Source organism: Phyllobates terribilis, unplaced genomic scaffold, assembly GCF_046119375.1.
Source record: "Phyllobates terribilis strain yellow unplaced genomic scaffold, ASM4611937v1 Scaffold_5__5_contigs__length_657084704, whole genome shotgun sequence".
NCBI lineage: Eukaryota > Metazoa > Chordata > Amphibia > Anura > Dendrobatidae > Phyllobates > Phyllobates terribilis.
The window spans coordinates 360,007,205-360,031,712 of NW_027362765.1; the positions used below are offsets into that span (position 1 = coordinate 360,007,205).

General features: G+C 48.4%; 1 protein-coding gene across 2 annotated transcripts in view; it reads right to left on the reverse strand.

Annotated features, from left to right (window-relative positions):
- Window positions 1-24,508, reverse strand: part of LOC141271171 (EF-hand calcium-binding domain-containing protein 6-like) — a 122,065-nt gene that overhangs the window by 12,862 nt on the left and 84,695 nt on the right. Inside the window, exons 14-17 of one of the 2 annotated variants that reach the window (XM_073681275.1) lie at window positions 23,319-23,443; window positions 14,487-14,730; window positions 12,144-12,313; window positions 11,748-11,904 (exon numbers count right to left, since the gene is read on the reverse strand). In XM_073681275.1, the coding sequence (XP_073537376.1) occupies window positions 11,748-11,904; window positions 12,144-12,313; window positions 14,487-14,730; window positions 23,319-23,443 (696 nt within the window). The remainder of the gene's footprint in view (window positions 1-11,747; window positions 11,905-12,143; window positions 12,314-14,486; window positions 14,731-23,318; window positions 23,444-24,508) is intronic. The other variant, XM_073681276.1, reaches the window with a different exon arrangement.

Genomic DNA, 24,508 nt, shown 5'->3' on the forward strand with positions numbered 1-24,508 from the left:
GAGCACAACAGGAAGATCAGATAATTGGTAGAATACTACTTTATGTGGACCAAAATCGGTTTCCAAATAAATGGGAGAGAGATAATGAGTCACCAGCAGTATCTGTTTTAGTTAAAGAATGGACGAAGCTCTACCTCAGTGAAGACGGTATCCTGTATCGTAAAGGAGGACAAAACCGGCAGTTGGTACCACCCAGAGTATTCAGTAGGTTGGTCTTCAAAGAACTCCATGAAAACATGGGACACCTAGGAGTGGAAAAGACAACCAACTTGATCCGTGAATGTTTCTTCTGGCCGTACATGCAGAGAAATATTTACAGGTACGTGACCAGGGAGTGTGGGTGAAAGATAATCGTCCCAACACATCAACCCGGGCACCTATGGGCAACATCTAAACTACGTATCCGTTTGAGATGGTTTCAATAGACTTTCTACGTCTCAAGACGTGCAAGGTTGGTTACTAGTGTTGAGCGAGCATGCTCGACACTGCTCGGTACTCGCCCGAGCATCTCACTACTCGGGATGTTCGGAGAGCACCGAGCATTTCCGGGTTACTCAGGCGGGAGCTCGGGTCTCTGCCCTGCATGTTTGGCGCTCTTTACAGAGCCAATGAACATGCAGGGATTGCCAGACAGTCACTGTAATGCCGCAGCCATGTTGTTTGTGGACATTACAGTGATTGGCTGGCCGCACAGCGTCACCTCGAGTATTTAAAACCAGGCGCCGCCATCTTGGACACAGTCGCTCCGGATCAGCCAGTGTAGGGTCAGTGCTGCTGAGCTAGGGAGAGATTTATACTCCAAAATAGTTAGTGTAGGGTCTCTATAGCCTGCCAAATCAAACAAACAGTCCTTCTCAGGACTAATATCCATCCCAGATATCAGGCAGGCAGGCTGTATAGGAGACGCAGTGGTTATACCAACAAACACTGCATTACAGTCCTGTGTGCTCCTGCTGGTCAAATTGCCAGACTTATTCCCCGGTTTCAGGGGCCAGGAAAAATCCCTTTTTTTTCATCTAAACCCTGTATTTTTTTTTTCCTCAGTCAGACCGTACAAATACGCGTCTTATTAACCTTTTGGTATCCCCCCCCCCAAAAAAAAATTGAGTGTGTCTGTGACTGTTCAGACACCAATATATCTGTTTAAAAGAGTCTGGTGTAGGCCAGATAACTAGAACTGTGGTTTTGCAGTTCCACGGTTCAAATCTCTGTATTATCCTGCTTTTGGCATTTTTTCCGTAAAAAAAAAACAGTAATAGTGTCTCCCTGACTGTTCAGACACAAATATATCTGTTTAAAAGATTCTGGTGTAGGCCACATAACTATAACTGTGGTTTTGCAGTTCCACGGTTCAAATCTCTGTATTATCCACTTTTTTGGCTTTTTTACATAAAAAATAAAAAAATTGAGTGTCTCGCTCAGTGTTCAGACACAAATATATCTGTTTAAAAGATTCTGGTGTAGGCCAGAGAAATAGAACTGTGGTTTTCCTCTTCCACGGTTCTAATCTCCTTTTTTTTACCCTTTTTTCATTGATAGTGCGAGTGTAAGCTGTTTTACTTCATTTACAATGGGCAAGGCGCGTGGCAAGGGATGTGGAACTGGACGTTCTGGTGATGGTGCGTGTAGAGGACGGGGCCGTGGCCAAGGTGAAAATGTGCCACAACCAACAGCCACATCTTCTCGCTCCCACTTCTTGACCGAATTACTAGGGAAGCACACTACAACACCAGTTTTGCGAACTGATCAGTGTGAACAGGTTATTAATTGGATAGCAGATAATACTTCCAGTTACCTGGGCACCACCACCTCCGGTCTGTCTTCCACATGGTCAAGTTTTAGTAGCTGTGAGTCTCGACCGCATACTCCTCCTCACCCTGATGCTCCTTCCTCCCACCATGCCGAGTGTCGTCAGACAGCAACTGATCCCACACTTGGACACTCTGAAGAGCTGTTCACTGGTCCATTTCTATATTTGTGCCCCTCGCCTGCTCCGCTTGAAGTGGTGGAAGAGGAGAGCTCATGTAGCGATGCCCAAATATTTGAACAGCCACGGCAAGAGGAAGTCGACGCTGGCAATTTGTCACAAGAGGTGGACGATGACGAGACACAATTGCCATGAAGTGAGGAGGAGGATCGTGGTGCGCAAGTGGAAGAGGAGAAGGTGGTGGATGATCTAGTAACTGACCCAATGTGGCAGGAGGACACGCAGAGTGAGGACAGCAGCACACAGGGGGAGGGAGGCAGAGTACCCCAAGAGGCAGGAAGAAGCAGTGTGGTGGCCGCACACAGAAGGCGGGCAAAAGTTGCCTGTAACACCAACACGAGGGACGTTGCCAGTACAACCGGTAGGTCTTCCAGAGTCTGGAACTTTTTTAAAGACTCTGCTGATAACCCCAAAAAGGCCATTTGTACTACCTGCCATGCCAGCATCAGCAGGGGTGACAAAACTACCAGCCTGACCACCACCAGCATGATCAGGCACATGTCAGCAAAGCACCCGACTTTGTGGAGCGAGCCCCAGGGTCCACGACCAGTGTCAGCGGATGTCACCACTGCTTCGTCCGCTGTTGTGCGTGTAATAGAACCCCCTGTTGTGCGTGCAAGGCAATCCCCTATCCATACAGCATGCAAAGATGCCCCCTCCTCTCAGTCTTCACTTGTTATGGCAGTTTCTCAAGAAACAGCATCAACGTCCACATCCACGTCCCACCGCAGCGTTCAAATGTCCATATCCCAGAGCTTTGAACGAAAGCGCAAATTCGCAGCCAACGCCCCACAGGCCACAGTCCTAAATTCTCACATTTCACGACTGCTTGCGTTGGAAATGCTGCCTTTTAGGCTGGTGGAGATGGAATCCTTCCGCAACCTTATGGCGGTGGCCGTCCATCGGTACTCGGTCCCCAGCCGACACTATTTTGCCCGGTGTGCCATCCCCGCACTACACAAGCACGTGTCCCAAAACATCTGCCGTGCCCTCAACAACGCAGTTACTGGGAGAGTCCACCTGACAACGGACACGTGGACAAGTGCTTGTGACCAGAGATGGTACATCTCCCTGACGGCACACTGGATAAACATAGTGGAAGCCGGGACCCAGTCAGACCTTGGGACGGAACACATCATCCCCACACCGAGGATTGCGGGCCCTATGTCAGTCAGAGTTGCCCCCACAGTGTACAGCTCCTGCGCATCATCCTCCTCCTCCTCCTCATGTTGAGCCTCCATCTCAGATATCACATCAGTTACAAGATGGAAGCACTGCAGTACTGCCTCAGCCAAGCGGCAACAGGCTGTGCTGAAACTCCTAAGCTTAGGTGATAAACCTCACACTGCTTGTGAGTTGTGGACAGCTGTGAAAGAGCAAGCAGATCTGTGCCTGAGACCTCTGAACCTACATCCAGGCATGGTCGTGTGTGACAATGGCCGTAACCTGGTGGCGGCTCTGAGGCGAGGCGAGATCACACACGTACCATGCCTGGCTCATGTGCTTAACCTCGTGGTTCAGCGGTTTCTTAAATCGTACCCCGAGTTGCCAGATATGCTCGTCAAAGTACGCCGCCTGTCAGCTCATTTTCGGAAGTCGGCTACAGCTTCCGCCGCACTTGCTGTGCTGCAGCAGCGTTTGCAGCTTCCGGCACACCGACTGGTGTGTGATGTCCCCACACGTTGGAACTCTACCCTCCACATGTTGCAAAGGATTTGTGAGAAGAAGAGAGCAGTTGTGGAGTACCAGCTGCAACAAGGTGGTCGATATTCAGGTCAGACTCCACACATAAGACCTCAGGAGTGGACCTGGATGTCTGACATATGTACCATCCTGACAAACTTTGAGGAGTCCACCAAGATGGTGAGTGGCGATGACGCCATCATTAGCGTCAGCATCCCACTTGTCTGTCGTTTGCAACGCTCTCTGCAGAGAATTAAAGAGGAGGCATTGCAGCCAGAGTATGATGAGATGGATCAAGAAGCCATAGCGGGCGATTACACACAGCCCAGCCTCATCTCATCCCAACGTGCATTGGGGGACAATGAGGGAGAGGAGGAAGAGGAGGAGGAGGAGGAAGAACAGGAGCTGGTATCATGCGCTGTAGACGGTAGTACCTGTACAACTGTCATACCGTCGGTTCAGCGTGGGTGGCCTGAGGACAGGGGGGAGGAGGAGGAGAGCATGGTCAGTCGTCATCTTGGTGAGGACACGGAAGTCTTGCCCGTTACCAGTCTGGCACGCATGGCTGACTTTATGTTATGCTGCCTTAACTGTGACCCTCGCGTTCTCAAAATGTTGGGTGACAGTCATTACTGGTTGGTGACACTTGTAGACCCCCGCTACAAGGAGAACTTTCACTCTCTTATTCCTGAGGTGGAGAGGTCTACAACAATGTGGAAATACCAGAAGGCCCTTGCTGCAGAACTGTTAAAAAATTCCCATCTGAACACGCTAGCGGCAGAGGTCACAGTTCGTTGACCAACCAAGGCGTACAGGCGAGAGAGACGCAACTCCAATTCAGCAGAGGCAGGGGAACACTGTCAACATTCTGGAACAGTTTTCTGAGACCCGCCCAGCTTACAGGCCCTGAGGCGCGGGGTACTCTCACAAGGAGTGGAAAGTTTCAAAAGATGGTGAGGGAGTACCTTGCCGACCGTACCAGCGTCCTCCATGATTCCTCTGTGCCTTTTAATTATTGGGTATTCAAGCTGGACACTTGGAATGAACTCGCTCTGTACGCCTTGGAGGTCCTGGCCTGCCCTGCCGCTAGCGTGTTTTTAGTGCCGCTGGGGGAATTATAACTGATAAGTGCACTCGCCTGTCAACTGACAATGCTGACAAGCTGACCCTTATCAAAATGAACAAGGGCTGGATTGGGCCATCACCACCAAATGACAGCAGAGTAACATAAAGTCAAATCCACTGTGTTATTTCGGGAGGTGTATTCCCATGTAGCGCTTCACACCCACACATGGGTATACGCTTCCTCATTTCGGCTGTTTTTTGCTCTTCTCCTTATCCTCAGCCTCCACCACCACTATACCACCAGGGTGACCGTGGTCCGTGTTGCCAGCATTGCAAGCACCTCCGTCCTAATTTTTAGCACTTTTGCTTGGAAGGCATAGGCAAAGACTATGGGAGACCCACTCCCCAATGGGAATAATATTTTTAATATGCTGTACTGCATGGCTCTTGTAAAGGGCATTAAAACCATCTTGTTAAGCTACTGTGACCTCCACGTCTCTTCCAAGGGGCATTAAAACCGTCTTGTTAAGCTACTGTGACCTCCACCACTCTTCCAAGGGGCATTAAAACCATCTTGTTAAGCTACTGTGACCTCCACGTCTCTTCCAAGGGGCATTAAAACCGTCTTGTTAAGCTACTGTGACCTCCACGTCTCTTCCAAGGGGCATTAAAACTGTCTTGTTAAGCTACTGTGACCTCCACCACTCTTCCAAGGGGCATTAAAACCATCTTGTTAAGCTACCTTGACCTCCACGTCTCTTCCAAGGGGCATTAAAACCGTCTTGTTAAACCACTCTGACCTCCACGTCTCTTCCAAGGGGCATTAAAACCGTCTTGTTATACCACTCTGAACTCCACAGCTCTTCCAAGGGGCATTGAAATGTTGTTTTTAATTAACTCTAACCTCCACGACTCTTCCAACGGGCATTGCATTTCCTCCTAATTTTAGTCAGCTTTTGCTTTTCAATGCATAGGCGAACACTAAGGGAGACCCATTCCACAATAATGGGTAGAAGGTTTTCAGTACGCTGTAATCCACGTCTGTTTCAAGGGGCATTGCAGTTCCTCATAATTTTTGGAAAGCCTTCCATTCACTGCTTAGGCCAACAGTGCACAGGAGACCCAGTTGCTATAAATGGAAAAAACGGTTTAGTTAAGGCCCTCTGACCTCCATGTCACTTCCAAGGGGCATTGGAGTGCCTCGAAATTTTTGGTAGGCATTGCACTCACTGTATGCCCTATAACTGTGTAGCCGAACCGCTCCTTTTGGTACAGAAACATATCCTACAAGACATGTGTGGTTGACTGGCCTGATATTGATGTGAATCGTCCCTGTTCCTCCAGCTCTTTCTCCACCACCTCATCCATCATTCATCACCTGAAGCTTTGTTTTAACGGGAGTCATAGAACTGGGATAGTAGCAGGAAAACATCCAGCAATCCTCGGAGGAGGTAGGATATGCGCCAAAACGATGACCACCTCAGGCCTAGCCGCTACTACATACATGCACTTGCATTCCAAGGAACAGAAAGCTAAGGAGATGGATGGCCTCATGATCATGAATAATTTACTCGTTGTGTAGGTGGCCGGCCACTGCTGCTGTCTACCTTCTGAACTTTGTGTTGAAGCCTGATTGACCCAGGACCCGCAATCCTCTATGTCTGGAGGATGTGTTGCATCCCAGTGTCCAACTGTGTCCCGGCTTCCACAATATTAACCCAGTGTGAAGGCGTCAGTCAGATGGACCATCCCTGGCCACATTCACTTGTCCACGTGTTTGTGGTTAGGCTGTCCTTCAAATAGGGGCGGCTGGGGACCGTGTGTGGGCACCCGGCCACGGTGCGGCTGGGGACCGAGTATGAACACCCGGCCGCCCCCTGGCGGCTGGGGACCAAGCGTGGACACCCGGACGCCGGGCGGCTGGGGACTGAGTATGGATACCAGGCCGCCGACGCAGCCATGACGTGGTGGCCAGATTCCATCTCCACATGCCTAAAAGGCCCAATTTCAAGTGCAAGCAAGCAGTATGGTATTGCAGCCTGGGGGTGGGTGGGTGGCAGGCTGCATACTTGCGCTTGCATTGCAAGGAATGAGGGAGGTACAATTGAACACTGCCCTGGGACAAGGACTTGCACGGGGATAGTTGCAAGTCTGCATCTTCTGATGCGGCAAGGATCACTTCTGATGGGCACACTTTTACGCAGTGACCTGGGTGTCAGAGATGCTTCCAGGGGTCTTCCCCATGCTGTTCCCATGTCTTTTCAGCACTGTATGCATGTGTCACACAGCACATGGCCAGATAAGGTTGTAAAATGTTAAAATGACATTTCTCGGTGAATGCATTTGTCACTGGTTGAAAGCAATACAAAAGTGCAAAAACGCATAAAAAATGCTACTTGTGAACATAGCCCAAGGTGTGGAGGAGTATTTTTGTTTTTGGTTATTTATTTTACCTTATTCAGAAGTCTTTACCCTGGAAAGGAACTTCCTTAACATATTTCACAGGAAAGCAGTTTCAGTTTCGTTTTTGAACATTTTATTGTGAACCCGTAAAAGTGGCTTAATATCTCTGACCACGTTGTTGACAGAAGTGACCTGGGGGTCAGAAATGCTTCCTGGGGCGATCCCCATGTCATTTGAGCACTGTCACTATCGCTTTGGGCACTCTTTAGGCTTTCTACAGACTGCCGGGGGTGCCGCCGCAAAAATGCTCGGGTCTCCCGTAGACTAACATTGGGCTCGTTGCTCGGGTCGAGCACCCGAGTATCACGGTGAGCTCGGCCCGAGCTTCGAGCACCCGAGCATTTTAGTGCTCGCTCAACACTAGTGGTTATGAATACATCTTGATGGTGATGGACCATTTTACTTGATTTGCTCAAGCATATGCCATCACCAATAAAGCGGGTTGAATAGCGGTGGAGAAGATCTTCAATGATTTTGCTTTGAGGTTTGGGTTCCCTACGAGGTTACACCACAACTAAGGAAGAGAATTTGAGAACCAGCTCTTTGCCAAGCTAGGAAAGTACTGTAGAATTCAGAGATCCCACACAATTCCCTATCACCCAGAGGGTAATGGACAAGTGGAACGTTTTAACCAAACATTATTGTCGATGTTGCGCACTTTAACAGCTGACGAGAAGAAAGACTGGAAGAGTTCTCTGTCAAAAGTGGTACATGCCTATAACTGTACAAAGAGCAATGCAACGGGTTACTCACCCTTCTTCCTATTGTATGAATGATCGCCAAGACTGCCAATCGACATCATGTTCGATACTCCGGTATCAGAGACTTGCAGAACGTATCCGGAGTACGTTCGGAAATGGAAGGAACGGATGGCAGAGGCATACAACATAGCATCCAAAGTGGTTAAGCAAGGACAGAGCAAGAGTAAGGAGTACTATAGTAAAAAATGTTATGGAGCAGAATTGGCACCTGGAGGCCAGATGCTAGTCAAGAATGTACATGAGAAAGGCGGTCCAGGAAAACTTTGTTCGTACTGGGAAGACAAGGTGTATGTGGTCGTAAGGATGAAAGCCGATGACAGTCCAGTGTATGAAATCTGGTTGGAAATGGGAGACAAGAAAACCAGAATAGTCCATCGGAATTTAGTACTACCCTGTGATTATCTCCTACCACAACAAGACTTCCCAGAAGTAGATGACATCGTCCGAGATCGACTAAGGGACCACCACAGACTGAAGCTCCGGAGGTGGATAGTGACCTTGAAAGTTCCGATGGAGAAGAGCACAGAGTTGTATTTCTCGGACCGGCAAGGAGAGGGATGTACCATCCTCAGGAGAGTGAACTAAGTCCCGAGGCTCCAGAGTTTGTACCAAGGAGTACAGATGAAGTCCAATACAGATCTGATGATCGAACACCGGCCCCTGAAGAGACCGATCGACACTCAGGTGGAGTGGAATTACCAGATTGTGCAGAAACAGGCGATTCAGGAAAGTACAGGACCTTACAGAGGCAGCTCCAAGAGCATCTGAGGAAGCACGGGAAATGAGTGCGGCGGAAGAAACTCCTGTTATCGAAGAACCACCCACCAGGAGGATGTCGACTCGAGAAGTGAGGAGGCCCGTGATGCTGACGTATGAGACACTTGGTGAACCAAGTCAAGTGCCAAGGACTGTCGACTGGAAAAAGGTATCTCTGCCTGTGGACCAGGCAAGCCCACTTGAGTGGTATTCACCACCGAGAGGCAGTAAGGAAGATGTTGCCTGGTGGAAAGACTTGTTATCATGCTTTGATTTTCCTTAAAAGACTTTGTAGAAACAAAGAACTGTTAAGGCCTAGTGTGAGAGAGAGCTGGTTGAAGACGTATGAAAAGCGCCAGCTGAAGAGAAACTGATTGTGTTAATTGTTTATTTCTTACAGGAGTACTACAAGAAAAAGGTCATAGAATAGGTTTTTACAAATGTTTATAAATGTTATGCCAATTTGACAATGCCAATTTGTATATAAAGTTACTCAACTTTCACCACTGTCTCAGAATTGGTCAGATTGACCAATTAAGGCGAATGTCGAGGACGACATTCAAAAAGAAGGGAAGAGTGTGACATGCAGAAGTAGTGCTGTTGCATCAAAAGCATCCAGCAACTATAAGAGTTAACACAGTCACAAGACAGGAAGTGTTGTGCTTCAGAAGCATCCAGCAACTAGAGGGGTTAACACAGTCACAGGAGACAGGGAGTGTTTAGCAGAGCTCCAGGGGGATTGTGAAGAACTTGTTGATTAGTCTGGCTGGAGCTGAAGAGAAAGGTGGTGTGTGTGTGATCTGTATGTCAAAGAAGGCAAGGGAACAGAATTCAGGTCAGGAGGGAAGCTAAACACAGGTCAGATAGACTCCCTGAGGTAACAATGCAGAGTATTATCGGGCAGAAAGATAAGGACTGGAAGGAATCGTGTCACAGGGATCATCTCCCTCATCAAACCCTCCCCCCACCTCCATCTCCATGCAGGATAAAGAATGCTGTGCACTATTGTGTCCTTGTGAAGGAAAAACCTGTGGTTGTGTATACATAGAAGTGTGCTGCAAAGAGATCTAATCTGTGCTGAATTATGCTACTGAAGAGACTGACATTACTGTGCCTGCTTTAATAGACTGTACTGTGGTGAAGCCTGTTGCTTGAAAGAATTAAATGGTACTGCCCGTACTTGATTAAACTCCACTGTTCAACTGTTTATGAAGACTGTTATCAGATGTGTCTGGTCAGCAATTGAATCTATCGTGTGCCTGAGAGAAGCTGCAGTCTATGGTCGCCCTGGGTAATGGTTCCCCCAGGATTCCAACAAATTCATGAAACCCGTCTGTCCCCTATCTGAACCTAGCGGCGTGCGTGTAACATATTACAATATCACACTGAGAAGGGCGGCCAAATTACTATATACTGTATATTACTATATCACACTGAGGAGAAGGGCGGCCATATTACTATATATATATTACTATATCACACTGAGGAGAAGGGCGGCCATATTCCTATATATATTACTATATCACACTGAGGAGAAGGGCGGCCATATTACTATATATATTACTATATCACCACTTTTATAGATATAATGGTAAAATCTATAAAGTTCTCATATTCACATTGAAGCATGGAGGGGGCCAAAATTTAGCTCCATGACCTCCAAATATCCCTTAACTGCGACTGAGACCCTCTAACTCCCCCTCTGCAAATATGTATTTAAAGTTGCAGTTTTGTCCTGCTTTACAAGTTATGAATATTGAGGTTTGTATTAACAGCTTAGACATGACAGAAATGATAATCATATCTTCAGAATCTTGATGAAGTGGCAAACGTAACGCATTGTCTTACGTCACTGGGCGGTTGCAGTAACATTTTCAAATTAATATCGGGACAGATGGATGATGCTATCCATGACATGTTTACTATCTAGGGAAAAGTGAAATCGTGATGGGAAACATTACAGTAATACTCCTGGGATCTCCAGGGCGAAGATATCGTAGAAGTTGGGGATCCCATACTTTTCTAAAAAGAATAGCCACATCCCCTGCCCAACCTTGTTCTGAGTCACTGAAGGGGAGGTATGTGGGCATCACTTGTGTAATAAAAGCAACTGCCACACTATAATCATTATCAGTTCTGAAAGAAATAGTGCCCTGTGGTTCTGTCCGTTGCCTAAGGAGTGCATCCCTCTGCTAAGCTCTGAGAAATTTCCGCGAAACAGGTTTAGTACATTTCTTTGGTTTATCCTTTTTATTTTATGTGATTGTATATACCATATTGTTTTGTCCATTTGGTAACATCTTTCTATATTTTTATAAACACTGCCTATTTTTTGGATTAAATTTATAAAAATGTAATAGCTCTGTTCCTCTTGCTCTGTAAACCGCACCCCTGAAGCCATACGCTACTTGTAACAATATATATATATATATAAATGACTGGTGGTGCCAGCTAGTGTTTCCTTTTGTTATTGTGGAGTTGGCAGTGGCCGTACCAGGGTATATATATATATTCCATGCGATGGAATCGGAGGTGTATATACCATACGCTCAATGTGAGTTCCCCAATAACCGGCCTAGTAGTGGAAGCTGCAGCGGCCTCGTCCATGACTTGTCAGTCAATTGTGGAATTGTCCTGACGATTGGGGGTGGCCGACTGGGTTCCCCTGACAAATTGATAGCAGCTGGGAGATCTGTGTGATTCCCCATGGTGGGTCCTTGACAAATTGTTGGCAGTGGTGGGATCTGCGTGATCAGCATTGGATCTGTTATGGTACTGTTTTATGTGTAGTCCTTTCAAGGTATAAATTAAATGGGAGCCACATTTTTACTAGAGGTCTCCATAAGATCAGCACCATCTAGGGTGATGGTTTTATGGTATTGATGACCTGTATTTAGGATGGGCCAACAATGTATCAGTCTGGAAACCCCTCTAAGTGTTATAATAAGACTTTGCCAAAAAATCACATGTAGCGATTGGCCCATGATTCAGAGATTCTCCAGCGTCTTAGTGTTGGTGAATGCTTCTGGTACCTTCTGCCGCAGTTTGGTCGTGATGGCGTTAAGGCCGCAGTCTATGGGTTGTTTGGGTGATGGCGCCTTCCCTTCTGTCTTCATCACTTTTCCTCCACTTTGGTTATTTATGTTCCTTCCAGTCTGATACGGCTGAAGAAACTTCACATAGGAAACCCTGCAAGAAAAAAAACCAAAACACAGAAGCTAATGGCAAAAAGTGAAATGATAAGCCATATTTATTGTCCTGATCGGCCCTAATCAGTCCTGAGACCACACAACGTATCCTACAGCACCAGCTCCCCACCTATCACTGCTGACAACCAGCCAGTATATGGTGTGTGAGGGGTTGTCAGCCCCGCCCACTGGTGATGACATCACTGGTTATATAATGGGGCATATGCCACGTGGACGTACCTGTTCTGCCCATCACTAAACTTGGCCGTGATGGCGTCGCACTGGTGTTTGGTCAGGTCTGGACTCAGCTCTTGGATCTTATCAAGAAATTCTTCTCTAGTGACGAATCCAGAATTCTGGGGATCCAACTCCTTGAACTGGACCCAGAGGTCATCAAGAAGAAGCTTCACCTGGACGACAAGTGACATGTCTGCGTAAGAGGAGGAGATCTTTCCTGGGGCTCGGGAATGTTTTCTGCTGCCGTCCTATTAAGGTTCCCCATAACTAATCATTAAAGGGCCAGTTTTCCGTTTTATTAAATCAGTGTACAAAGTTCTGCAACTTTCCGATAAACTTTGGTCCCCATTCATTATTGCATTTGCACCTAATTTTGGTCTTGTTTTTCAGGTTTTAAGGTTTATTTCTGAGATAAATTCTTCTTTTAAGCCTATTTTGAAATCTACTTTTGACTTGTTCGTCTGTTTCTTTCTCGGTCCGCCGTTGTTGGTCGCGGTTTCTGTAATCCAGACATTTGAGGCGGATTCATTATTTGCCGCTTTTTAAAATGTTGCAAAATTTTTTGCACAATCTACTCCAGACCCCAAAAGTGATTTTTTTTATGCCTGAAGCTTCAGCAAATGCAAATATTATTGCTTATATTCAGATGTGAAATTCCAGTGCAGCCTTAGTCCTGTGCTCACATCTGGGAGTTTGCTACAATGTATCAGTGCAGACCTTAGCTGTCAGGCTGCAGTAGACAGAAGAGTAGTTGGTTGCTGCTGTATTATTATAAATTTTGGACAAGGGTTATTTTCACTAAATATCTTTGTGCTAATTCCAACATATTTTGTTGCCATCATTAAAATGTTGCAAATTAAGAATTTTTACAAACTTTTTCACTATGACAATACAAAACTACCGCAGTGGACGAAATGTGACATAGTGTAAAACCGTCCTAGCGCTGCATGATTTATAGAGCGGAGACTATAACCGGACCGTGCCCCTCCCCCGCTCCACGCCGTCTCAGGGCTCATCGTTAAACAGTCGCGCCCGCGCCGTCTTCTCCGGTTTCTTGTCATAGTTTCCACCTTGACCCTGCTCTGCAGAATAAAAGCTTTTTAATGATTAGAATCGGAGTGTTCCCCCCCTCGGAGCGGCAGATCCATTATCTGATTCGTCCATGTCTTTCTTAACACTGCGGTCATTGTCCGCTCAGTGTCCTCCTTTTTACAGCTCGTCCCTCGGAGCAGACACATTGTATTGTAAATGGGGGCAGCCTCCGCCTCGCGGCACAAAGAGAACTTTTTTTTTAGTTCAGTTAATGTACAGCTTATCAAGCCCCCAGCCACTTACCAAGATTTGGGGGGCACTTAAGACTCGGAGCCCGATAACTTTTGCCTACAGCCTCACGATTACATCGTATCAAATATATAACAATATTTACAGGAGATTCCTAACATAGATGCACAACAAAAAGTTCTGAAACTTCTAATATAAGTTTGCGCCTGCACCATTTTCAATATCTGATTGCTGTCAGTGAATGGGAAGATTCTAGTTCACATATAGAAGGTGAAAACCTGTACAGACCTAAAACTTCTCGCAGCTGAGAGCTTGTTACAATTGTATCCAGACCTGATAAATCCTCTATGAGGTAGGCTGCCTCTGAAAGTTTGTAACAATGTATCAATGCAGAAAAGATGGAGTGATGGGATACAAATGTGACAAACCCCCAGCAGTGAGAATTATAAGGCTCGGACATGTTTCAGTCTCTGATATTGGGATTGTTCCCGTTCACAAATAGTAAGAAGAGATTTTAAAAATTATGAGAAATTAAATCACAAAAGGGAGAGTTTATGATCTCCCTAAACCAGAACTGGCATCAAAAAGTTGCAAAGCACAAGGGTCAGTTCTGCAAAAAACTTTTATTCTCCTTTTCTGGTGGCCCTATGGCTCATGGATGGTATGGATTTCAGTTTCTGGCACATATATAGCATAAACATGTGCCAAATTTACTAACAGGCTTATGTCTATTAATACATTTGCTGCACATTATGCCAGCCGGCTCTTGGTTCATGTCAGGCATATGACAGGGAGAAATGTATTAGATTTATCTGCCCTGCATTCACCTTTCCTTAATGTGAAGTGGTTGAAAACAGAGAACAATTGATTGCAGAAATTGAAAAGCAAACTGAGAGCAGAAGGACTTCTCATGGTCAATAAAATCTTGATTAAATCAGATGTGGGGGCGCTGTTGTATTGGTGTCTATGGAAGAAAAGTCACTATTTGTGGTGAAAAGTGGAACTGCAATTCACAAATCTGAGCGTGCAAGCTCTGCTCTGTAGGGAGTGATTACAGGACCTCACCTTTGTCTGCAGGAAATTTGCAATGATCTTTGTGTCAGAGTTAAGCTTCAAAGAGCGGATCAGGCAGTCAACATCGCCTCTCACCGGAGGAGAAATTTTAGCATTCAGGAAGCACGAAGAGTTTAAAGAAAAACCAAAATGGCGGATGAACTGCAAGAAGTCAACAGTCCGGTCTTGATTAAGAATGAGGGTCTTCCAGACTCGCTGCACTTCTTCTCTGGAAATCTCTGGACTGACATTACATCTGCAATGTAAATTAGGAGTGTAGAGTTTTCGAGATTCACATTTCGGGTGCCGGAGGGTAAACCTCATGCTTCATGGTACAAAAACTGAAAATCCAAGCATTTCTCTAAGTTTTAGAACATTTTCGCAATAATGTCAACATTTTCATTTCATGTTGGCTATGTAATCTTTCCCGGCCCGGATGGAGTTAAAAAAAGGAACAAGCGGTAAAACCTTCAAAGTTAGGGCAGAGACAGACTGCCGTATAATTCGTGTGATGATAACATCGCACTGCACGGACTGGCTGGCACCTCTCCTGACCTGAGCATGACAGATGGATTTCTATGCAGCTGTCAAGCTGAGGTCAGGAGAGCAGACGGCCAGTACGAGGTTCAGGTTTATGATGCGATCCTCGCACGAGAAATACGGCAGTCTGTGTCTGCCCTTAATCTGTAAGACCACAGCAACCAAAGATCCATTATCACCTAATCCCAGGCTGCCATAAGGGCAGTAGGATGGTCATATCTAAGGGGTCTTGTGGCAAAGATCAAAAAAAAGGTGCCTCGCTGACCTCCAGATCCTGCTAACCTCCTCACTGTGGCCCAATTAATTTAACTTAGGTGAAAAGAAGAGACCCAATTATATTACTTGGCCCTGTGCCTGTCACCAAAGTAAACTATATGGGCCCAGAGCAAGCAGGGAGCCTCCCCTTCCCACAGTGACATGGCATGCTTGCCAAATGTGAAGAAGCTGTGTGCCCACTATGCGTTTTTTGAGGCTATGTGCCCACGATGCAGAAATGAAGCAGAAAATTTCTGCAGCATTTCTGCATCTCCCTGGCAGAAAAAAACGCATGCAGATTGACAAGCGCTTTCCAGGCGATAGCATCACTTGGAAAGTGCTTGACAACTAGGTCACACTGTATAAATCCATGCAAACAGCATGGATTTATACAGTGTGAACCGGAAAAATTGAAACAAATAAAGCTATACTCACCCCCGATGTCCCGGCGTGGCTGCAGCGCTCGTTCCTGTCTGGTTCCCGGCTGCCGGCATATCGTGAGACAGAGCGGTGAAGGGCCTGCGGTCACATGACTGTGACGTCACCGCAGGTCCTCAAGCGATGCCGGCATTCAGAGAGAAGCCGCCGGACAGGTGAATATAAACTTTGTTATTTTATTCTTTTTTTACAGGTACAATGGTACCCAGGTCTGGATGAGAGTCTCCTCTTCTCCAAACCCGGGTACCATCCGCACATAGAGACGCATAGAAGCCGCTTGTACAAATGTACAGTCGCAGTTTCTGTGCGTCTCAATGCAAGTCAATGGCGGGAGTTCCGCTGCACTTCCGCAAAATTAAATGACATGCTGCGGATTTTTGTACACAGCATAAACGCTGCAGAAAAATCCGCAGCATGTGCATAGAACATGCAGAATCCCCTTGGGGACCATGGGGTGCGGATTACCTAGCGTTTAACAAGCGTTTACGCTGCGGAAATTCCGCAGCATAAACGCTTGAAAACCGCTACGTGGGCGTTTCCGCAGCTTCAATTCCGCTGCAGAAACACTTAAAAAATGCTTGGTAGAAGGTCTGCCATGTTCCCCAATAATAATCCGCATGTGCCGTGCACATGCTGCGGAAATTTCCGCTGCGGATTATCATTGCGGAAAAATACGCAGCATTACCAATTATTTTGCGTAAACACAGCGTTTTCGCCGCCATTGACTTGCATTGGAACGCATGAAATCCGCATCACTGGATCTGAACATGCGGAATCCATGTGTTTCAATGTGCGGATAGTACCTGGGTCTGGAGAAGAGGAGACTCTCCTCCGGACGCGCGTACCATAGAACCTGTAAAAAAAGAATAAAATCTACTATATAATTGTCTAATCCCGTCTGTCTGTCTTTCTGTCTGTCTGTCTGTCTGTCCTGGAAATCCCGCGTCGCTCATTGGTCCGGCAGCGGCCAATCAGCGCCGCGGGATTTCTGAAAAAAGATGGCGGCCGTTAGCGGCTCATCTGGCGGACGGAGGTCAGCGGCGATGCAGCGGGGAGATGAGCGGCGCTAGCAGCACAACTACCCCGACCAGCGCCGCTGACCTCCATGCGGCTAACGTCGGAAGATCAGCGGCTTGGCCCGCTGATCTCCCGACAGCAAGTGTGAAAGGAGGACCGGGGAGCGGCGCCGCCGGTCGGGATGCTTCTGCTGCGAGCAGCTGCTCATCTCCCGGCTTCTCGCAACAGAAGGAGCCGCAAAGGCAGCGCCGCTCCCCGGTCCTCGCTAATACGGAGCCGCACAAGCAGCGCCGCCCCCGGGCCCACACTAATACAATGCTGATTGGTCGCGGTGACCGGCCGCGACCAATCAGCGAGATGGGCGGCAAATTTAAACGCCGCTGTGCTGATTGGTCGCAGTGGCCGGCCGCGACCAATCAGCGAGATGGGCGGCAAATTTAAACGCCGCCTCGCTGATTGGTCGCGGTGGCCGGCCGCAATTGATCAGCAGAGCGGCATTTAAATTTGCCGCCCATCTCGATCATTGGTCGCGGCCGGCCACCGCGACCATTCAGCAGAGCGGCGTTTAAATTTGCCGCCCATCTCGCTGATTGGTCACGGCCGGCCACCGCGACCAATCAGCAGAGCGGCGTTTAAATTTGCCGCCCATCTCGCTGATTGGTCACGGCCGGCCACCGCGACCAATCAGCAGAGCGGCGTTTAAATTTGCCGCCCATCTCGCTGATTGGTCACGGCCGGCTACCGCGACCAATCAGCGAGATCGGCGACAAATTTAAACGCCGCTCTGCTGATTCGTCGCAGCCGGCCACCGCGACCAATCAGCGAGATCAGCAGCAAATCTAAACGCCGCTCTACTGATTGGTCAATTTTATCGCCGAATTGAAACAAGCTCTCCGGTCCTCACTAACACAGTTCGCTGATTGGTCGCGGCGCCACCCGTGACCAATCACCGATATTGCCGCCAAATTTAAACACTGTTTTGCTGATTAGTCGCGGTTGCCGGCCGCGACCAATCAGTGATTTTGGCGCCAAATTTAAACAACGTTCTGCTGATTGCACCCGGTCGGCCACATACATATTCTAGAATACTCGATGCGTTAGAATCGGGCCACCATCTAGTAAAAAATAAAGATTATACTTACCTTCTGATGGCCCCCCGGTGTCCTTGTCTTGGCTTGCCGGCAGCTTGCGGTGGACTGAAGGACCTGCGGTGACGTCATTTAGTCATGTGACGGGTCACGCGACCGCTGACGTCGGCAGGTCCTTTAGTCTACCGCAAGCTGCCGGCAAGCCAAGACAAGGACACCGGGGGGCCATCAGAAGGTAAGTATAATATTTATTTTTTATTTTTTACCATTCTTTCGGTCACACTATATATGCCGGTTGCATGGATTTATATAGTGTGACCTAGTTGTCAAGCACTTTCCAAGTGATGCTAAAATCGCTTGGAAAGCACTTGACACCCGCATGCGGAAATGCAAGTGAAGAACGCTTCACATCCGCATGTCCCTGGCAGGAAAAACGCATGTACAATCCGCATGTACAATCCGCATGTACAATCCGCATGTACAATCTGCATGTACAATCTGCATGTACAATCCGCATGTACACTCCGCATGTGCTATCCGCATGTACAATCCGCATGTACACTCCGCACGTACAATCCGCATGTACACTCCGCATGTACACTCCGCATGTACAATCCGCATGTACACTCCGCATGTACAATCCGCATGTACAATCCGCATGTGCTATCCGCATGTACAATCCGCATGTACAATCCGCATGTACACTCCGCATGTACACTCCGCATGTACAATCCGCATGTACAATCCGCATGTACACTCCGCATGTACACTCCGCATGTACAATCCGCATGTACACTCCGCATGTACACTCCGCATGTACAATCCGCATGTACACTCCGCATGTACAATCCGCATGTACACTCCGCATGTACACTCCGCATGTACACTCCGCATGTACAATCCGCATGTACACTCCGCATGTACAATCCGCATGTACACTCCGCATGTACACTCCGCATGTACAATCCGCATGTACACTCCGCATGTACACTCCGCATGTACACTCCGCATGTACACTCCGCATGTACACTCCGCATGTACAATCCGCATGTACAATCCGCATGTACACTCCGCATGTACAATCTGCATGCGTTTTTTCTTCCAGGGAGATGCAGAAACGCTCAGGAAAAAATCCGGAGCATTTCTGCATCGTGGACACATAGGCTAAAAGATAAGCAGGAGTCGTGCCCGCCCGCAGCCAAAAGCTCAGCAACTGGCAGCATTGTGGTAAAGAGGCAGTGCCCAATACCCGCAGGCTCCTCTGCACCCCTGCAGAGCCCTAGGCCCCCTTGCTACTCTCCTTTTAAAGGCCCCTTGGTAAGTTGTGCCTCCTCCTGCCCCTTTCTGTTTCTTCCTCCTCTGCCCAGACCTGATCCTTTGTGTCCTCTGTTCCCTTGTCAGAGAGCTCGGCCACATGTTGTCTCTCCATCCCCCAAGGAACCCTTGCTAATTAATGTTACTGTCCTGCGCTGCCCCTCTCACCCTCGCACTGTGCGTGCAGCCACTACCCCCAGGGAAGTCAGGCGCTTCCTCCACAGACTCCCTCTGAGGTGATGTTACCTCCTCACAGAGGATGTAACCTCCTCGCAGGTGGTGTTACCTCCTCACAGAGGATGTTACCTCCTCATAGGTGTGGTTACCTCCTCGCAGGTGGGGTTACCTCCTCACAGTTGGGGTTACGTCCTCTCAGGTGATGTTACCTCCTCACAGGTGGGGTTACCTCCTCAGAGGGGATGTTACCTCCTCACAGGGGATGTTACCTCCTCACAGGTGATGTTACCTCCTCACAGGTGGGGTTACCTTCTCACAGGTGATGTTACCTCCTCACAGGTGGGGTTACCTCCTCAAAGGGGATGTTACCTCCTCACTGAGGATGCTACCTCCTCGCAGGTGGTGTTACCTCCTCACAGTTGGGGTTATGTCCTCTCAGGTGATGTTACTTCCTCACAGGTGGGGTTACCTCCTCACAGGGGATGTTACCTCCTCACAGAGGATGTTACCTCCTCGCAGGTGGTGTTACCTCCTCACAGTTGGGGTTACGTCCTCTCAGGTGATGTTACCTCCTCACAGGTAGGGTTACCTCCTCACAGAGGATGTTACCTCCTCGCAGGTGGGGTTACCTCCTCACAGGTGATGTTACCTCCTCACAGTTGGGGTTACTTCCTCACAGGTGATGTTACTCCCTCTCAGGTGATGTTACCTCCTCGCAGGTGGGGTTACCTCCTCACAGGTGATGTTACCTCCTCACAGGGGATGTTACTCCCTCACAGGTGATGTTACCTCCTCGCAGGTGGGGTTACCTCCTCACAGGTGATGTTACCTCCTCATAGACGAGGTTACCTCCTCACAGGTGATGTTACTACCTCGCAGGTGGGGTTACTACCTCGCAGGTGATGTTACCTCCTCAAAGGTGGGGTTACCTCCTCACACAGGTGGGGTTACCTCCTCACAGGTGATGTTACTCCCTCGCAGGTGATGTTACCTCCTCACAGGTGATGTTACCACCTCTCATTTGATGTTACTACCTCTCAGGTGATGTTACCTCCTCAAAGGTGGGGTTACCTCCTCACAGGTGGGGTTACTTCCTCACAGGTGATGTTAACACCTCGCAGGTGGGGTTACTACCTCTCAGGTGATGTTACCTCCTCCTAGGTGATATTACCTCCTCAAAGGTGGGGTTACCTCCTCACAGGTGATGTTACCAACTCATAGGTGGGGTTACCTCCTCACAGTTGATGTTATCTCCTCACAGGTGATGTTACCTCCTCACAGGTGGGGTTACTCCCTCGCAGGTGATGTTACCTCCTCACAGGTGGGGTTACTCCCTCGCAGGTGATGTTACCTCCTCCCAGGTGTTGTTACCACCTCTCATTTGCTGTTACTACCTCGCTGGTGATGTTACCTCCTCAAAGGTGGGGTTACCTCCTCACAGGTGATGTTACCTCCTCACAGGTGATGTTATCTCCTCACAGGTGATGTTACATCCTCACAGGTGGGGTTACCTCCTCACAAGTGGGGTTACCTCCTCACAGGTGGGGTTACCTCCTCCCAGGTGATGTTACCACCTCTCATTTGATGTTACTACTTCGCAGGTGAGGTTACCTCCTCAAAGGTGGGGTTACCTCCTCACAGGTGATGTTACCTCCTCACAGGTGATGTTACCTCCTCACAGGTGGGGTTACCTCCTCACAGGTGGGGTTACCTCCTCACAGGTGATGTTACCTCCACACAAGTGGGGTTACCTCCTCACAGGGGATGTTACCTCCTCACAGGTGATGTTATCTCCTCACAGGTGATGTTATCTCCTCACAGGTGATGTTACCTCCTCACAGGTGGGGTTACCTCCTCACAAGTGGGGTTACCTCCTCACAGGTTGGGTTACCTCCTCCCAGGTGATGTTACCACCTCTCATTTGATGTTACTACTTCGCAGGTGAGGTTACCTCCTCACAGGTGATGTTACCTTCTCACAGGTGAGGTTACCTCCTCACAAGTGGGGTTACCTCCTCACAGGTAATGTTACCTCATCACAGGTGGGGTTACCGCCTCACAGGTGAGGTTACCTCCTCACAGGTGATGTTATCTCCTCACAGGTGGGGTTACCTCCTGACAGGTAGGGTTACCTCCTCACAGGTGATGTTAAATCCTCACAGGTGGGGTTACCGCCTCACAGGTGAGGTTACCTCCTCACAGGTGATGTTATCTCCTCACAGGTGATGTTACCGCCTCACAGGTGATGTTACCTCCTCACAGGTGATGTTAAATCCTCACAGGTGGGGTTACTGCCTCACAGGTGATGTTACTGACTCGCCCCCTGGGCCGCGTGGGGTACCTGGAACCGGGCCTTTGGTGGGATGCTGGGGGTTGTAGTCACCGTGGCGATGACCCGGTCCCGTGGCTCAGGGTGGTCAAAGCAGTGGCAGTCTATTGATATGGTTTTCATTATTTTCAAATGTCCGACTACGCCACCCGTGGATTGCTGTCAGGATGAACCGCCGCTGCAGGGCAAACCACTGGGGCTGGTGTTGGTGAGCAGCACAGGGATGGTATAACTCCCCACGGGAAGAGTGTAGCCCCAGGGCAGTGTAGATGAATGATGGGGGTGATGGTGCGCGGGAATAATAACTCAGAGTCCCTGTAATGCAGTCCAAGATCTTTACTCACAGTTCGTTATTCCACGTTACTCCGGCCGGCTGTAACTTCCCGCGTCGCACCATGTTCACCAGGTGAGGGGGCTCGGCCACCTCTCAGATAATTTTGGAGCGCTTCGCAGGACCCCCTTCTCGTGTCCTTCCTCTTGCCTGTCATACCCCACCAGTGACCTCGCTTCTGTCCGGCTGCCTCAGGCCTTCTCTGGGTAAACTTCGGCGCCAGTTTCCCTGACCCTATGTGGTGCCTTCCTAGCGGGTATAGCGAGGGGCTGCACCATATAAAATGTCACAGCCTCCGGTTTCTAGTTGAGGGTAGTTCCCCACCTCCACTAGTTTAGGGGACCGGTCTCCCCCCTTGGCCTGACCCCACTACTCAAGTAGATGCGGGCGTATAGTGGCTACCAGCTGGTCCACACCCCTGGGGTCCTTTCTTTCCTCAGTGTTCCTGGAGCCTCCTCCGCTCTTCTTCATCTCTTCTCCCCTACTCTCTCTCTCCTTTCAGTGCTGACTGGGTCTCACAGGCTAGACCCGTGTCCGGAGCAGAGCTCCACAGAGTCCTGCTCTGTCACATCCTCTCTCTGACTCCACTCAACTGACTTCTCTCTGAACTAAGATGGTGCCCACCTTTTGTACCTCTCCCTAGGTGCACCCAGAAACTGCTTCCTCCCTGCTCCTGCCCTACAGGGTTCCCCCTTTCCTAGGTGTTCCCTCCCCCCACTCCAGCCAGGGACAGGGACTGTCGTGCTCTACTTGGAGCATATCGGTCGCCCTGCCCCCCGGAAATGTGGTGTAATGCATGCAGGTGTCGGGGTCCTGGTCCACACTCCATCCTTACCTGAGAGTGAGATATCGCACATCTGGAAGAGATGCAATACCTCTGTAGGAACCGAGCCCCCAGGGTGCTACATTACCTCCTCCCAGGTGATGTTATTACCTCTCATTTGATGTTACTACCTCACAGGTGATGTTACCTCTTCAAAGGTGGGGTTACCTCCTCACAGGTGGGGTTACTTCCTCACAGGTGGGGTTACTTCCTCACAGGTGGGGTTACCTCCTCACAGGTGATGTTACCTCCTCACAGGTGATGTTACCTCCTCACAGGTGATGTTACCTCCTCCCAGGTGATGTTACCTTCTCACAGGTGATGTTACCTCCTCACAGGTGATGTTACCTCCTCCCAGGTGATGTTACCTCCTCACAGGTGACGTTGCCTCCTCACAGGTGATGTTACTCCCTCGCAGAGGTCCATTTTCCTTTGCGCCCAGAGATTACTGATGGCAGCCCTGACCAGATGGGGGCGCTATTGGCTTATTTCAGGGTTTGCCTCCTCCGTGCAGTCCCTGTAGGCACATTTACCGTTTCAGCAGTTGGTACAAGGTTTCCTCCGTCAGTCTCCGTGTGTTCCGCTCATCCATCTCGTTGAAGTTCTGCTCCAGAGTCTCGTAGTTGTTTTTCACAAGATGTCTGATGATTCCTGTGAGCTGGAAAGTGATGACAACATGAGACGACAGCTCCGGAGACACAAATCATCCATAGACTTTTCAGTTTCAGCATTGTCCTGACCATTGTTGGAGCAGATCGGAGATATTATCACATTATTTGTCCTGATCACTATGGGACTGTCCTGTGTGCCACACTGCAAATGGTGGAGTCAAGGGAAATTTGGGGTTCAAGTTTTTGTCTTCTGACACAAAATGTCGAAAAGGGGATGAATGTAAAGAACCAAAAGTGAAATTATAAGGAGTTATTTGGTCTTCTGTATATTAAAGGGTTACTCCTGCTCCTCTCACTTCATCATCAAGCGATGAGTGATTCCCACGATGTCACATCTACTAAAACTTTATGGCCCATGCGCGTGATCGACAGGGATCTCACCTGTCCCTGTCAGGTGCAGATGTCATGGCAGATTTTAGTAGATTCAGAAGTGAGCGGAGCAGGACTAACCTTTAATCTTAATCACTGTACAATGTGAACATCTGCAACTCTTTAATATACTTCGTATTTTACTTCCTCAAAACTTTCAAGATCTCTGCTTGCAGTCAATGAATACAAATATTCAAGGCCGAAAAAACCTGCACAGTCTCGGGGTACAATCACACAGATTGTGTGATAGACTTTAGAATTTTCAGTTATCAGATCTGCACTTTTGTAATTCCACGGAGCAAATCCTGTGACTTCTTCAGCATAATCCATAGGTAATATGTAAGATATTGACTTTTTTTTGAGCATGTGAATAGGGTATAAAACACCATGCTTTTTTTTTTTATTATTGGAAGAATTTCACTGGATTCTGCAAAGAACTTGTGTGTAATTCTTACAAAAGAGGGTTTGTTACAAATGTATCAAGTGTAGACAACACTCTGCTTGCACTCCTGACTGATACAATGTATCAGCGAAGGATATAAGTATCAAACTATTGGACAGGTGGGAGATATGTGCTGCCCATGTGCTTAGCTCAAGGAGGATAGTGAAGACTGAGGACAGTTTTAGATCAGGTTTTCAACCTAAGGCTGTGTGCCCACTATGCGTTTTTTAAGCGTTTCCGC